Raw genomic sequence first — 17,719 nt, 5'->3', positions numbered from 1 at the left:
TAATTAAGCTTACAATTCTCATAGAACACTGTACCTTTCAAAGAGCAGTCACAACACACTGCTTCGCAGTCCAGGCCTTCTAGAAGTAATGTAATTTCTTCATTATGTTAATTACTAGATTGGTCTTAAACTAAGATTTTAACCTATTCAAATTTTGGGTCTTTCAAGTCCTTATTTAATTTTTTTTTTTTTTTTTTCCAGAGTGTGGGTGTTAAAATAAATGTTTAAGCTCGTGGTCAGACAGAAGCCACTTATTTATGTTCTTTAACCAGTATTAATATTAATGCTTGCTTTGCTAACAACACAATTCAAAAGATAATTAAGCATTCCACACAATTTTCTCCTTATGCGTTGTTTTCAGCATTTAAGAAATGCTATAATATAGCGATTTTCTATCTAGTAAGCTTCTGCAGAATTAATTACAAATAAACAGGTAAATGCAATAAAAAAAAAAGGGAGAAAGAGGCAGGTGCAATAATAGACGAGAAGCCAATACCACATGAGAAACAGGAAACAACATTCCTTTTTTTAGTGACAGAATGAACACCAACATTAAAATAACCCCAGCTAAACAATATGAGATGAAAACTAATGTTCTCTTCCCATTTTAAAAAAGGGAAGGATTCACCTCACATAACTTCCATAATTCAAAAATTCATCTTCTAGTTTAAGCTAATTGCCTATCTCTGGCTATCTGTGGCTAACAGAGTAAAGGCGTATCTCCAGGGTGATTCATAACAGGAAACTTAACACACAGAGGGTTGGATGAATTATCCCCTGATAGTGCTGTCCTCTTTTCATTGACTATAAAAGGAGCCTAAGCAACTAATTAGAAGTAGATATTTTAAGATATCTATAAATTGCACATGTAGATTTTATATATAGAATCTGTAAAATTAGAAATTGCTGTGGTTTAGTCCCTTTGCGTCACGTTATATAGCCAATAACTTGGTGAAATGCAGAAAAAGGGGCTGGGTTGTCTCCCTAGGCTCATGTTGGCTGTGCTCTGCATGAGGCTGCTGGAGCTGACATAGCATTAGGCATGATTACCCTCTGTCTTCTCCTAATCTTCATTTGTCTTAGTATTTAGACAATTTCAGATGACTCGTGTTGGTGGTGCAAAGCACAACACATACCACTGTCAAGTTTTGTAAATACTAGAGAAACATAGCACAAAGTCTACTTTATGTAAGAGTAGTCTATAAGAAAAACTGAGTAGAAGCTGTGTCTGTTTTAGCCTTTAAATAACAACTCTTTCATTTGATCACTTTGAAGCTTAAACACTGTAAAGAAACGCTAGGCAATGAAAATAAGTAGGTCTTAGGATGGCATGAGTCTTTGTAGATAGAGATGGTTTTGCATATATATCACAAAAAGTGTATAAATATTTGGAATACAATTTTGCCTTTGTTTTCAAACAAGAGACTTTGTGATGTAAAAAAGATGATCATATGTTAAACTGAAAGAATAAGTCAATTGCAGCACTGAGACAACTCTTTTCTAACTGTGTTGATGAAAAATCTCAGTAATATTCTCTAATACTGGAGATTAGGTTGGCAGAAAAACACCCAACCCAAACGGATTGCTACTTGCAATAATTTTAAAAATGTGTAGGTATATATATAACAGTTGCTTTGCCAATCTTCAAACAATCTGCTATCTTTATCAGCCACTGGTTTTTCCCTAATAGTGCTTAGCTGATTCCATCATACACAATCAGCAAGAGAAACATTAGAGTAAGACATTGCTTGTCGCTCCGCTCTACTGTTTAAGGGAGGGATGGTTTTCTTAAATCATCTGAGCTCAATGGTAACTATACAAAAGACCTGTGGATAAACTGTATCAGGTTTATCACTCATGCACATCAAGCTACAGAACCTCCCACTAGCTTTGCAGGAAAATACAAGCTAAGCAACCAGATGAAAGTAATTTTTGCAGTGAGTAAACTATTTTAGATTTCCAAGTACAACTAGAAACATAAAGCTACTGCACTGCTGCTGGTGACCTAAAGATAATATGGAGGTATAAAAGGAACCTCAGCAGGCTTCCAAGATGGGCATCCTTTTCATCCAGCTGTTCTCTGTAGAGACACAGGCCTTCAAAAAACCCAGCATAACACCGGTTTTAAGATAAAATACTACAAATAACCATGCACAATTAGAAAGTTAGAACTAGAATAACATACAAAATTTATGCAAAGGAGATGGTTGGGGGAGAGAAGAAAGCTGCAGCTATTTGGAGACACAAAATGAACTGAGCTGCCTCAGCTTCAAGCAATATTGCAGAGGATGGTAGATCAGAGAAACAACATCAGAGAAATTACTTGAAGCACCAGGCAAAGGACAAACGGGCAAAGGCATTAAAGTACAAGGTGTTGCTGTCCTTATTAGGAGAGAGAGTGGGAAATCAATACAATGATGGATATGGCATCTGCCGATCTAGCAGAAACAAGAAAGTATTTTAAAACACCAAAACTTAACTAACAGTAAATAGAGAAAAGGGAGTTTAAGCCACTGTCCTGATTTCATAATTTATAACTGCAGAAAATTAGTAGTAGAGTGGGAATGGATTTTGGGGAAAAGGTTAATTCTTCTGAATAACAGTGTCGGCTAGGAAAATGAGATACAGAATGGTGAAAATCTGTTCACAAGAGCAGTCACCAAGCATCTGAAAGATCCGTAGGAATCATTTTCAATAATCTTCATAGCCTCAGTGCCTCATTCTGGGCATAAGGTGGGAAGTACTTTTAACACTTCCTTTAATGTTATATAACCAAAGCAATGGGAAGTGGGGTGAGCGGCTGGAACGACAGTCCTCGCCTGTGTCCAGAAGGAGCAGAAGCACTCCCCAGACTGGCACAGCAGCCTGGTCACGGTAGTTCAGCAAGAGATCCTGGGAAAAGCCTGTGAACTGGTTCAAGGTAGCAAAAGATGTTGACAAGCAAATCAAAGTAATGAGCAAAGGGAATGCCTTGAAGGAAAGTGAAGTTCAAGCTTTTTTTTTTTTTTCTCAGGAATTAACCTGAAACGCTTTACCTCCCTCAGTTTATGCTAAGTTTATACACAATTATGGGAAGCAAACCATTACTTTTTCCTTTTAACTTCATTTTCCCACCTTCCTCCAATCTTTAATTTTACTGTTATTCAGATACTTTCACAGAGGTGTCTCCGAAAGGAAGGGAATCCCTAAAGAAAACTATTCAGGAGCAGACAGAGTTGCTGGAACTGATTTTTTGCATTAGATTTGGTACAAACCTGAACAGCTTCGTTGTTCCGTATCACCAAACCGCATAGTTTTCAACAGCGATGAGTACAGAGACACTGAAGAGGCAGGTTACTTAAGTTAATGGAAGCTCCTGTGCTAAGAATTAGGCCAGACAATTGACATGGCTTCAGCAGCATCATCTTTAAAGGAATGGCAAGAGTGCCCTTGAGCAAGCACGTGGGTCATATTCCTGTGAAGTTACTGAACTTATTCATAGCCATATGACAAATGAAATAAAAGATGAATATTTCTTAACAACTTTTGACCAGATAGAAAAAGAATATGCCTGATACTTCAAGGACTTGCAGAGACTGTGCAAGTGGTCAGATTCAATTTGCAGATTCAGGTAGTATAGCAAGACTTAGAACAGAATGGAAAATTTTAGTATATAAGAATTAACTCTGCAGCCCCTTGCCATCTGTAGTTAATTAAAAATCCAGTGTCACCCACAGGAGGAATAACACACCATAGGGTATTTCTGTGGAGTCTCTGCACACCCTTGGTTTCTTGGTATCACTGATGGGGCTAAATATCATGTAACTGCCTCTCTTACACAGAGAAGCATTTTCATCCGCTTCTCCACCATAAAATACAGCAGTAAAATCTTCCTCCTCTCCAGAAGTTACTAACTGCTGTTTCTACAAGCTGCCTTAAAAAAACTTTCAGCAAAACCCAGGATCTTCAGTTATTCAAAAGTTAAATAGACAAGGCAACTGCTCCTTCCTTTTATTAAGTGTGTCAACTTGGAGAAAAGATAGTAATCGTATTGCTAAATTGCTTAGCAACTGTAGGTAAAAAAGCTAATATATCATAATTTATATGTGAAAAGATTGCAGGGGGTTAGTAGCCATGTCTAGAGCTATTGAGGTTTCCCACTGAGAACTGCACTGCGAACTGGCAGCTGACTCAAAACACTGCTATTTTCAACAGTTCAAAAAATGTAAATGTGTCAGTGATTGGTCAAATAGGCTTCCATACTGGTGATTTATTGCAATCTTTCACATTACTGTACTACTAGCTTGCATAAATCACTCCCAGGCTGAAAACAACCCCTGTGCACAGCTTTATAATGAATTCAAGTGCTGAATCAGTCTTGCTAGCTTCAGAGCGGTGCCAGAAGGTAATTTTGAGAGTCTCAATTACACAAAGATAATTTCTATGGCCGAGATTTGCTAACATGCACAAAGCTGAAGTAAATACGCCTTTTCAGGGAGCTTTGGAAGGACAGAAGGGGGAAAAAAATAATCTCTTTCAACAAAAGAGGAGAAGCCAGTGAAAGGTTTGGCTAGCAGAGGTGAAGGTTTCCCTGAGCAGGGTTTTCTGCAAATTAGGTACTAAAGATAAAGATCTGTGTGGGCTTTCATAGCTTCATCATCTACATGTGGCAGAGTTAGGATGGTTACACTCAGAAGCTGAAGAATATGAGTATAATCTTAAACCAGTCAACCTTCCCCATACCTGCAACACAAATAAGATACACATTTGGGAAAATGTATATGAAACTTTACCTGTAACCACTGTGACTGGTCATTGTGGCCAGAGGTCCAGGCATTAACTTTGCCTTGCTTGTCCAGCCGGGCTTTCCTGGGCTCCCAAGTAAACATGTCCATGTTGAGTGTTCGGAAAACACTGGAGGCAGTAATTTGGTAGTCCTGTATATGTCCTGATTTCATCCCCAGGGGTTCAGAGCAACCTGGAACAACAAAATAATATCTGTGACACTACCTAGTTATCTCTGTAAGTGGCTTAGATTTTCCGTTACGGAAAAGAAAACCAGCAATTCTTGAAGCAAAGGCTTTAATCAAGACTGTTGTTGGAGGAACTTGCAAACAAACAAATGAAAATAGCCAATTCAAGGCACTTTATTTCAACACTACCTTGGAAGAATCAAAAACAAGATAGAGAATTTATTTTATCCTGGCATAAATTTATGAAGGCAAACAAACAGAAAAGATGACTTCCACCTCTTCTTATCTTGGTTTTATTTCCCTGTCCAGCAGCTTGCTATTGTTTCCCCTATTCAGTTCGATTTTATCACGCTTTTATGCCATATCACATCAACCAGGTGTCTGCCTACTGAGGAAACATTTTCGTAAAGCCACTGCTGAAGTAAAATATCAACAAGAACTGAGCCTTCTACACTTTTGAATTACTTGATAGCTAGCCAAAAACTTAGAAAGGCCCAACACAGTGGAAGACTATAGAAAATTGTGAAGGAGGGAGAATAGTAGGAGATAATGGCTTAGGAGAAATCGAGCATCAAAGGCTTATTTGTTTAAACCAGGTCGATGTCCCACATCATTGAGTTATTTTGATTGTAGCAAAAGACAGATCTTGGGCTTCCCCTTTCTCTGTTGAGTGCCCATGAAAAAAAAAAAAAAATAAGTGACTCTTATGTTGCCCTGCCTTGGTATTTTAATCTAGGAACACAGAAGGTACATTTGGACCCAAAAGAGGGAAGAAGCAAGCTGACGACGGGACAGACATCCTTCGATGGCAGCACTGTAACAACAGTATTGCAAGCCAAGGGAGGTAGATGAGCTGCCTGGTTTTAAGATTAAAAAAAATGAGGAAAAGAGAGGCAAGTCAAGCGAGAGGGCTGCTAAGAGGTCAGGAAAGGTGGATGTATGGCTGGGTGGAGTAATATTTGATGGCTGTTTGGGGACAAGGTGAAAGATGGAGATGGGAACATAAAAAGAAGCCGTTTTCTCATTTCCTTCCTGCTCCAGCTGTCAAAAACCTGCATATGTGCAGTTGTCCCAAAGTTTTCACTTCACAAATTTGGTGGTCCTGCTTAGTTCAATAGCTGACTTGACACAGTTAAACTGCAAATAATATTTCAACATCCTCTAACTCATTGAGTGAGAGTGCACCCATGATCTAACATACCTGGTTTTGCAAGAAGTGCATAATCACTATGAATGGAGAGAAACTCGACTTTATGCATCATTGGGAAGACAGGGGTTTTCCACCTGACACTCACATCTCACGTCGCTGAGCTGGTTCCTATCAGGTAATCATTTGCTGAGTCGCCAGCTGTGTTTCTTAAATCACACATGTAAGTTGTAAAAGCTTTCCTGCTGGGACCATGACCCTACTCAGCTGGTGTCTCTTGATAGAGCCAGAGTACTGTGTGATCACTTAAAACATCTTCAAAGTTTTTATTTTATTTTTCACTTTATTTGAGCTAGATATCAAAGCTGGTTCTCTTTTTCTTAAAAGTCCTTTTACTCCACAGTATGTTTACCCAGATTTAAAGACCTGATTCTTTTTTTAATTTCTTTGATATTATTAGCAAAGACCTTTGGTGAGATTCCACTTCTGTTTCTCCCATAGGTTTAACACACAGAATTAAGTGGAATTATTAGGGATTCAAATCAGGAAGGTAAAACCAGGCCCTTTGTGGGGGGTCTCACAGCAGGAGCAAATGCGTATTACCGAAGACTGATAATATGCTCTTTAATGTAGTAACAACTGTATTTAAAATTTGAAATACTGACATGTTTCATATTCAATTAAAAACATAAACAGAAAACAGAGTTAATTTTTGAAAACAACCCAACCTTTCAGAACTGATTCTCAGTGCACAAATGGAAATTGCACAGCCTTGTCTGTAGAATGAACTACCTAGTTCATAACAACAACAAAACAATTTTCCCCGGAGTGGGAGGGAGCAATTGATAGCACAAATGAGAGAGACTCATCTGTTGCTTTAGAGAAGGACTTTGCTTATTATCCAATTCTGAAGTATCTCTCCAGGATCACAAGGGCTGTCAGCAAGAATGTTTCATCTGAGGAATCTGAAGGAGGTTCCTGACACAAAAACATAGGTTGTCAAAACTGTTTTTCAGTGCTGGTCCAAACCATTAAATTACTTCTGTCTTTTCTGAGTATTATTATTGATTTATGAAACAACAGGTGTGTCCGCTTGTGTGTCTGCATGCATGCATGCATTAATGGGATTTTACACTCGCCTTCCTTCCCCACTGCCCCAAAGGGAGGAGGAAGACAGTTGTTAAAGGTAACAGGAGACACTGAGAAGAACAATGAGAACCAGAAGAGACGAACATGATGCACAGAGGTGGCAGAACAATGTCTTAGTGCTGTGTCACAGACAGCAACAGCAGACCCTGTCACTTCCCAGTTCCTATGGCACCCTGCTGCAATGACAGAAGACTGTTATTTTGATAGGCGAGCTATAACCTAGAGGGCAAAGGACAGAATCATCTAACTAGTACAAAACTTTGTGTCTGTAGATAGCCATCCCCCACAGAAGTGTATCTATAATAATGCTCATGACTCCCCGGGACATCTCCTCTTCACTGCACTGTATCTTCTTTAAATTTGCTTTGCAATGTCCCTGCAAAAGGATTCAATTTCCCTTCCCATTTTTACAACCTGTTAAGAGTTAGTGAGAGCTGATGGAGACATACTTACTGCTACGCTCAGTGGAGCATCTTAGGTCAAAATGTTTGAGATGCTTTGGATATCACCATCTGTGATAAATGATATCGGATAAGTCTATGTTTAAACCTGTCTAGGTGTAAGTTTGCAGTTATTTGGTCTAGCTCAATGAAACAGAAACAGGGAAATAATGAGGATGACTGTGGATTAGCATCTGAAAATTGAAAGAATCCATATGAAGGTTATTCTCTGTTGACTCTTCTGAGGGCACAATATTTTACTCTTCAGTCTGCGTCCTGTACCATGCCCCTCATCTACCTCTTCTTTCAAGAAAGCTCAAACCCACAAACGAAATATGAAGCATCCAATGCAGTGGAGGCAAAACCACAAATGGATCTGCATGCAAATGTTTACATGCGTCTTGTCTTGGGCGAGGATTCATGCAGTATTGGCAAAAGCAGCATAGGTCAATTATTTGAGGGCAAAGGTGATTTTGTTTTGATTAATACTGTGATATTTTTCTTTTCTGAAAATCAAGAGATTTAAAAAATTTTCTTCCTATTAATGAACACAGGATTCCTTTCCAGATTAGACAGTGCTGAAGACGAATAAGGGGCGGGGAATCTGGTATTAAATGCAGATGTTACAAAGTCCACTTGTGTGTAAGTTTGTGTGAATGGTACCTACAGGTGCTGTTAGGATAGAGAAATAGTTACCAGAGAACAACGTGCCAAGAAGAGGAAAATTACATGCTCAGAAGATGCTACAAGACTCACAAGGATGGTTAAGTTCTGTGGACCAGCATCCCTTTGCAAGAACTGACAAACTCAGAACACGAAGAATTTGCTGAATTGGCACACAGCCACCAACACACACAAGCATCCACCATGTCTGACAAGGACCGCGTGCAAGAAGGCAGAGCCTGCTATATACAGATGTTTGGATGTGTGAGTGAACTGCATGAGTAAGTGACCGTGTTGGGCGAACAGTTACCAGTTTTTAAAAACAATAGCTTGATGCTATTGTTAATAACAGGTTAATGAATAAAGGCATTCTAATAAACAGTAGCTGTGATCTGTTTTTCCCCCCACATCAATACCCTATGAAGGGAAGGGAATTTACAACACAGAGATGTGCAGAACACAAGTAAGGCAGGAACACAAGGCCATGAAAATTAATGCCTAATTTATTGATGGCCAACTCCACAAGCATTGATCATGGTTTTCAATAAGATCTGACAATGGGTCCTGGTAAATAAAGCTATTTATGAGCCTAGAGCAGATTATATTGAACATTTTGCTGAAGTTTGTCCTAAGAAAGAATTAAGTTTTTATGATTATCTGGTGCTGTGAGACAGTCTCCCTCCCTTCGTTAGTGACTCTGTTCTCTAGCACCAGGACTTGTTAGAGAAGCCAGACCTCTCCAAGTGTTTTTCTGCCTAAGACAGACCACCTGGAATTAGAGCGAATTAGTAAGTCATTACGTATAATTATACTCTTCTTTCAGTAAGATTGAAATTGTTCTGCTGAGCCTTGGCTGCCTGCAGTTCTAAGAAATGATGACCTTGAAACTGTTAGGAGACCACTGAAATGAATTCACTTCAGTAGCTTTCACAGTTCTTTGAGCAAAACAATTCCTGGTCATTCTGGCAAGGATTTACTCTAAATTGTGGTTCCAGAAATGGAAGACATAAAAAAAAAATCTAATAGACTAAAGCAGCCAGACAGAATTTTCTATTTACTCTCAAACCTATCTATATTGGAAAAGGGCTACAGTGAGATTAATGCATTAACTTTTCATTCCTGAATTTGGTTTTCATGCCACTAGAGGACTGAGAATTATTTAACTCTAGCTGTTTTGGTATATCGTTCGTGAACTGGATCAGTATTGTTTGTACAGTAAGCAGGCAGCCACATAAAAATCATTCTTAAATGAATTCAATGGAGCACTCCCATAGGTAAAAGGTTGATCTCTTGAAAAAGATAAAAAATTTATATGCTTTACTGAATTTGTAAGGGAATATGGTTCTTGCAGAGAGTGGCTAGAGGTCAGCCTTCACATTTATGAGCTATAACTTCTGCTACTACAAACCTTAAGAGGCTTTATATTGGCTCCACTTGTTCATTTGCTTTCTGCTACGAGACGCAATCCCTGCTTCTGCTAGAAATCCACAAAACAAATCTAAACTGAACTCTTGACTAAAGCAGTCCGGCAAAATATATCTTAGTGCACTTTGAGTGGTCCTTGCCGGCAGCTGAAGCACCCTTGTCCCTCTGAGGACGTCACACAGCACATCGGCGTGATCACCCCGCAGCCAGGAGAAACGACTCAGATCAGCTTCGATGCCTGCGTCTGCCGTGACTCTGCTATACAGCATCGCACAAAGAGCTCCAGCTCTCAGAAATAGTTTTCAGCGCTTAATTTAGGCTTTGCTGAGCGTAACTCTGAGTTAGAGATTCTCTGTTTCATTGTCTGCTTAGTATGTAACGTAACGGGTTCTGATAGCTGTTGGTACTTATTAAAACTGCTATAAATGACCTTTTCTAGGTCACACATAATTGCATATAATGTGCACAAAAAGATTTACAAAGTGTTATTAGGTTGCTACCACATTACCCTACTACTATTACTGCCCTACTGCAAGCGACTATTGTCACTTACATCGTTTAGGTAAGTGTTGATGCTTATATAATTTACACAAAAAGAGATAAGTAACTGTCTGGAGAAACTCAGTCCTGCCAAGTGCATTTCACCAGGAATACACTGCACGTGGTTTAGACCTTGGGCACAAAAATGCACTGCTTGATGGTTGACTTCTGATTCTGCGGCGGCTGCAGAAAACCCACCTGACAGTTCACAGCCAAGAAGCTCCATTCTCAACGTGCAGTGTCTTCTGCACACCTGAGGATACAGCCGTACGTACTGCGACTTAATTGGAGGGGTGAAGGAGTTAGCGTACGGGGTGTTGTTGTCCACGTTTCCACGAAACACCTGTGATAAAATGACAGACTCATGAAAATATGCCAGGAGGGTTACTGGAGGTTCAGTTGATTTCCATATCTCAAAAATATCTGCGTTGTTCTTCTGACCGTCCTCACAAATTTCGCTGTCAGTTTTTCCCGAACACGGGCTGTTTTACCATTTCTAGTGCCCAACACACAAGTTTTTAAGCAAAACACACTGCCATTGGCTTGCATCAGTATGCATTTGCCACCTGCACCGAATCAGGACCTCTATCTCGTCACTCCTAGAAACTGCAGCTACTAATGCAACTAAATTATGTCTTCTTTTCTAATTAGTGCATTAAATACTCCCAATTCAATTTAGCCTGCAATTATTTATGCTGATTGACATTTATTTTTTTCCCTCTACTTCAAGAACCTGATCCAACTCCCACTGAAGTGCTCTGTAACCCTCCCGTTGATTCCAGGGGGAGCTGAAATAAACCTATAAGCATTCTTCTATTCACTCCTCACTCTAACCAGATACGGTTGTACTTTGTTTTCTTCCCTCATTATATACCTCTTCACACAGCATTTTAATTTCCTAGTAGAGAAACTAGGTCTAATGCTGCAAAGTGCCTTAGTTGTATCTTAACTTACAGAATAAAGGGATTTTTGCTGCTTTGTATGCACAGCTCTATAAAATATAAGTGGTAACTATAGACTGTAAATACATACTTCCCACTGGATGATACTGTTGGTGCAGTACAGAGATTAGCATTGATGAATGGGTTCTATGGTTTTAAGGGTTAACACTAATCTGCCAATGTAATAGAACTAAATTGAAAACAGAGTAATGAGTAATTACTGGTAAACTAATTAAAATGAAAATCAGTTAAGTGTAATAAACAGGATTATTCTAGCCTTGGGACATAGTATTTATACAACCATCAATTAAAGCATAAGAAATTCTTAGCAGACAGAAAGTGCAAATTTATTGATGGGGTTTTTTTTCAGAGAAAAATAATAACAAGGCAACCTATACCATACCATCAGACAATTATGCTTATCTACTAGAGATGCCTCATACCTCTGAAGGCAGCTAAACCATAAGATGTATCCATACACAGATGATTTAATCTTACCATATCTTCATTTGTGCCTTTTACTTTGTACATTGTCCACGACTTCCCATCATTACTGTATGCAATTTTGTAAGATTTTACATATTCTGGACTTCCAATCCTCTTGGCACCTTGAGTTATAACTCCAGTGACTCGCATCTTCTTCTGCAGGTTTATCTGAAATAACAGTACAATGTTATCACTAACCATCGGAGGGATACAACTCTGGTTCTAGATTCCATTGATTCCTTTTTTCTTTTTTTTTTTTAAATGACAGAAAGGAAAAAAACATAGCTGTAGCATTTAAATTACTGTCTTTACATTTGCATTAATTCCTTTTATCTTTCATTCATTTCATGGACATACGCACATAAATAAATGAAAAAAATTGAACCAAAAGCCCGTACTATGCTTATGTCTTCATGTGTATGTACACACACACAAAAATATATTATCGATATATAGGATCTTACTGATTTATTACGGGCGTATAGCATATTACTGGTATATAGGATTACTGCTATATATTTTCTTCCTAAAGAGGAAATGCAACAGTGCAATAATTTACCAAAGGCTGAATCTTCTGTTCTATTAGAAGCCAATTTGCAATCCCATACAGAAGAGCCTAAGTTAACTTCAGGTTAAATTTATTTGTGAAAGTAAAAATACACGGATGTTCTGTAAAGCAAAGAAATAGATCTTTCCTGGATTCTCACTGAAAATTCATATGTCTAAAGATCATGGCTGAAATGCTAATCTCAAAGCAGTCAACAGCAAAATATCAATGGCTATCCATGGATATGAACATTCCCTGTGAACTTGTCTGAGCTGACCTCAACACCTTGACGTACAAAAGATGTACGGAGAGTTCAACAATATTCAGACAACCTTAATTTTGCCTCCTTTATCCATCTATGATATGAGAAAACCAACTATATTCTCACAAAATTCAGAACATGATATTAAAATCAAACAACGCTGGCATCACCAGCCTTGTCCCTGCAATGAAGTAAATCATGAAGCAATCTGTGAAAACGGCACTCCCACCCTCTTGCTGGTAGGCAGCTGAAGTCTGTAACTTTTGCACCAAATGAAGCCTAACAAAGAGCTGTCGTACTGTGAGAATTGCATGAAGGCGCAGGCAGATGTGTGATAAAAGGAGACGAATGGAAATACTGGAGAGTAAACAACTGGGACAATGTAAATAATACATTAAACTACATTAGCACCTGCTTCCTCCAAATGAATCTTATCTCTGCTCCCCAGTTAGCAGAGCTGACCCGGTGCACTCCCTACTATTTGGCATAGCAGCCCCGGTACAGAAATATGGGAGTCAGAGATCGATCAGGTATCTGCTGTCCAAATACTTTAATCCCTTTATTCTTTACAGTGTGGTCTCAAGATTTTCTCTCACTTGGTAATGTAATCTAGCCTCTATTAAGGATGCAAGATGATCAAACTTCAGTGTTTCAATATCTTACTGTGTACACGACGGGAAAGTGGAGAAAGACAGAATTTTACTGCTGTTTTTTTGAGGGGGTCTAGCTATCTCTCTGCTACTTATGTGAAATAGTTGGGCTTCTAATATTTTTCTTCTTGAGGCAAAAGAAATTTCAGCATAGTTTTACCGTAGATCTCCCTATAAGCAATTAACAAGCACTCATACATCTTTAGAATAACAATGGGGTTTTTTTTAGAGGTTTAGACCCATTGAGAGAGGAGAAGCTGCCTACGAAAGATCAGATTTTTTTACAGGATCTTTCTCACGTATACCAGGAAAACTCCGGAACCTTTGCAATTGCAATGGGGGCAATGGATTCACACCAGAAATTCAGACAGGTGTAAATCAGAAGAGATTCAGGCCTTTTTACAGTCTTGGGAAACATTCTTATCCTCCATTCCAGGTTTCCCAGAGAAAAGAAGAAGACACATTACTGCAAGACAAAATATTGACACATATTTGTAAGAGGACAGCTCCAGAGGCTACTATCAGCTGCCTAACTACATTTAAAAACGTAGTTAACATAGAATAGTAACCAGCCAGACACAGAAGTTTCTAGAAATGTCTTATCCAGATTTCACTCTCTATATGAAATTTAAGAATATTAATAAACAGGAAAGTAAAAAAAATCTTCATATATTTACAAAATTGTTAATAAGTGAACACCATCTCCACAAACAAATTAGAAAGCACAGTCAAACAGAAACCAACCATTGATTACTTGGCTTTTACATATACTGACTAAGTATCGTCACATTTCATGGTTTGGTAAAAGGAAGATATAATGCAACACCAAATAAATTTTCTTTGATGCAGTTGTGCATATATCTAATATTCTTTCAGCTTCATTCCTGTTTTTTCTTTTTTTCCAGATAATAATCTAGGGGAGGTTTCTTGGATGAGAATTTATGTGGATTTTTTTTTCCCCTGTTTACTCAGAAAGAGTAGTTTCTAATGAAACCATGGATTTAACCACAGGATATTACATTCCCACACTGGCTCGTTTCCGTGCTCCATTCTCCATCTCTAATGCACAACAAATCAACCACTGCACTTCAAAAAGCAAAGCAATGACCAAAAAAAACCCACCCAAAAGTAATCTGCCAGAGAGTTTAATACTATGGTAGAAGATCAAACTTGAAAAAAAGAAAAGTCCTACCGAATGAAGGGAAGATTTGGTCAGATAATCATAAAAATGAAATAAATTTAATTTTGAAATATTTATTTAATATACATACTGTTTAATCTGTGTTCTTTGAGTTTCAGGAGGTAAAAAGCCTGCCTTTGTTCTGCTATATACCAGCCTGCTCTATACCCATATCTGGATATCTGTACGTATAAGCTATACAATTTTATTTACTTGTCTGTTCTAACAGATGGAATCTTTCCTTTTAGAGGCTTTCTTGATCAGTATCCATACTCTGAGTCACAAACTGAGCTCTGGCTTTGTGCTGGTGTTGGCTGGCATAAAGTTAGTTTTCTTCACAGTAGCTGGTATGGGGCTGTGTTTTGGATTTGGGCTGAAAACAGTGTTGATAACACAGGGATATTTTAGTTACTGTTGAGCAGTGCTTGCTCAGAGTCAAGGCCTTTTCTTCTCCTCACCCCACCCCACCAGCGAGTGGGCTGGGGCTGCACAAGGAGTTGGGAGGGGACACAGGCTGGACAGCTGACCCCCAACTGACCCAAGGGATATCCCACACCATATGGTGTCATGCTCAGCAGGTAAAGCTGGGGGAAGAAGGAAGGGGGGGACGTTCAGAGTGACGGTGTTTGTCTTCCCAAGTCACCGTTACGTGTGATGGAGCCCTGCTGTCCTGGGGATGGCTGAGCACCTGCCTGCCCATGGGAAGCAGTGAAGGAATTCCTTGGTTTGCTTTGCTTGTGCACACGGCTTTTGCTTTACATATTAAAGTGTCTTTATCCCAACCCAAGAGTTTTTGCACTTCTACTCTTCTAATCCCCCCCATCTCACCAGGAGGGAGTGAGCAAGCGGCTGTGTGGGGCTTTGTTGCCGGCTGGGGTTAAACCACAAGAGGCTTTAAGCAGTATTGAGCTTGATATAACACAGGAAATAAAACCAGGATACCATGTTTTGCCATTAGGTCTACATGTTCTGTCAATATTTGCAGGAAAATCACAATGAAAGGGGTAAAAAAAGGCTTTCAAATCCCTGCAGCTTTCTTACATACGAAATCCCCACAGGGCAAACGTCACGCCTGTGGTTGCTCCTTTCAGAGCGTATGGATACGCCAGGAATTAATTGGCCTTTTGTGTCTGGGCGCTTTTATGTATTTTAAATTTTTCAAGTCAGAGCTTAGCAAAACTCAAAATATTACAACTATAATGAAGCAGGTGCTGAAATCTTTATTACTTAATGTACACCAGTAGGAAGCAAAGTTCCCAACGTGAAATGTGAACTAGCTCTTTTAGCACTAAAACCATTTTCAAAGGTACTTTTCTGTGGCAATTGCGAAGAAAAAACAGCTTAAGAAGCTCTGTTTTGTGGATTCAGATCTAGGGCAGAATGTTATATATTCTAATTACATGGGTGACTGTGTTTTAAAACAAACGAAGAGGTAAAAGTCACCAGGACAAGTACAAGAATTTAACACACATTTTAAAAAAAGTAATAGCTTATTCCGTTATAAAGGGCCCCTTATCATTACCTAGATTAGCATTTTGAAGGATTTACCCCAGTAATTTAAGTATTAATGCACGGTAAAGACCTTGTAAGAAGAAGATACTTGCATAGAAATTCGAGGAAACTACTTACAGCCAGAAGAAAGAGACTGATCAGTTCTACCAGCCCTACTTACATTTAAGGTTATTTTGAGAGTAACAGATTTAGACTTGACACAGACCCTGTCCATGGAGCTGCATTCAGCCCTAGCTCTGAGGGGGTTCCTGGGTCCAGCAACTTCCATGGGACCTAATTCACCCAAGTTACGTGAGGGATTTGGCTGCGATGTTCACAAGCAGATCTGAAGATGCCCATTGCCTTACATCCTCATGGCATGAAGCATTTTATGAAACTTGGGTAAGGTGCTGTTTACACCTGTAAGTAATGGAATCTGCCTCAAGCACGTTTTGCATTTCAGTGAGGAAGTCTTCTGGAGCTAGAATAAATGACAAATGCTGAATCACTCAGATAAAACTGCATGTAAAAGAAATCCAGTAGTCTGACATCAATTCATTTAAACCTGATGCTCCAAGAAATAGATTATGTCTACACAATATAAGGTGGATGATGCAAAGTCACCGTGCTGATACTGCAAAAAGCTCAGCTAGGGCACAGGCATGGCAGTCAACGCAAATTAATAAACAATGCTGAGGGACAAGATATGATACCTCAGAGTCAGTGCTGTACACACTGTCAAAGGCTGAATTCATGCACTGCCGGTCACTCAGTGCCTTCTATACTGTGTCATGTAGCCAAAACTAAGCAAAAAGAAAAACACTCAAGGCATACTCCCTTGAGTGCAATGTATGCTTGAGAGCTGGGGGATAAAATCAGCTCTCTCAGTTTAAAAAGTTCCCAGCAGTTCTTGAAATTTCCTTTAACCTTGTTCCTTTCAATCACCACAATCATCCTGACTCCATGTTTTGACCACTTTTATTATCACAGAAGGTTATAGAGTCATGGCCTCTTTCAACAGGAGGGGAAAAACTAACCAGCATGCCATGTTTCCTGCTCTCAGCACTGATTCTGTAGGAGTAATTATCTATTAAACAATTTTCACTGGTGTACTGCTGTTTTGACTGCAATGGCTCACACAAATCTATTGTAGGATGATAAATCACTCAGTTGCCTACACCGATGAAGATGTAGCCAATCCAGATTTTACCGGAACTTGAAAAAAATCCATATAAGAAAGGAAATAAAACAAATGAAAAAGAGTATTTTCACAAGAGAAAGTAGCAATATGAGCAAGGTAATTTTACAAGTTCCTGTCCACTGTACAGTGCATCATTTTCAAAGGCAATTCAGAACCAGTCCTGCAAATCTGCATGGTGTGCGGGCAGCTTCTATTTTGGGTGTGAGTAAATGTAGGACCATAAGACTGAAGGGAATCACTTCATGCTTGTTTCCCATTAAAAAAAGTAGGGTATTCAATGCACAATTCAAAGGGCTTCACAAAACAAGCACCAAAAATAACCTCCCAGCATGCTTAACAAACCTTACAATTGTAGAAAAAAAGACTAAAAGTCACAGTCATAATATGCCAATGTAACAGAACAGCAGAGATTAGAGACAGCACCAGTGGAAGAAGTTCATATTCCTCTTCAATTTGTGATTACATATTAGTATATTTAGTGTGCAGAAGCTACATACTTGACAAAAAAAGAAAGATTAAAAAATCAGTTGCATCTGTCTCAGCTACATTATTACATGCAGGAGAGCAGAAGAGGGATGAAAAGATGGAGTGATTTTAGGAAGACACCATATGTGATGCTCCTGGCCAGAATACATAACCATATTC

General features: G+C 38.9%; 1 protein-coding gene across 1 annotated transcript in view; it reads right to left on the bottom strand.

The window, feature by feature from the left end:
- Positions 1 to 17,719, bottom strand: part of EDIL3 (EGF like repeats and discoidin domains 3) — a 200,247-nt gene that overhangs the window by 29,465 nt on the left and 153,063 nt on the right. The window contains exons 8-10 of the mRNA XM_068422961.1: positions 11,756 to 11,911; positions 10,515 to 10,659; positions 4,773 to 4,957 (exon numbers count right to left, since the gene is read on the bottom strand). Coding sequence (XP_068279062.1) covers positions 4,773 to 4,957; positions 10,515 to 10,659; positions 11,756 to 11,911 — 486 coding nt within the window. The remainder of the gene's footprint in view (positions 1 to 4,772; positions 4,958 to 10,514; positions 10,660 to 11,755; positions 11,912 to 17,719) is intronic.

Source organism: Nyctibius grandis, chromosome Z (assembly GCF_013368605.1).
Source record: "Nyctibius grandis isolate bNycGra1 chromosome Z, bNycGra1.pri, whole genome shotgun sequence".
Classification (NCBI taxonomy): domain Eukaryota; kingdom Metazoa; phylum Chordata; class Aves; order Nyctibiiformes; family Nyctibiidae; genus Nyctibius; species Nyctibius grandis.
This window is presented reverse-complemented; position numbering and strand designations above follow the sequence as displayed.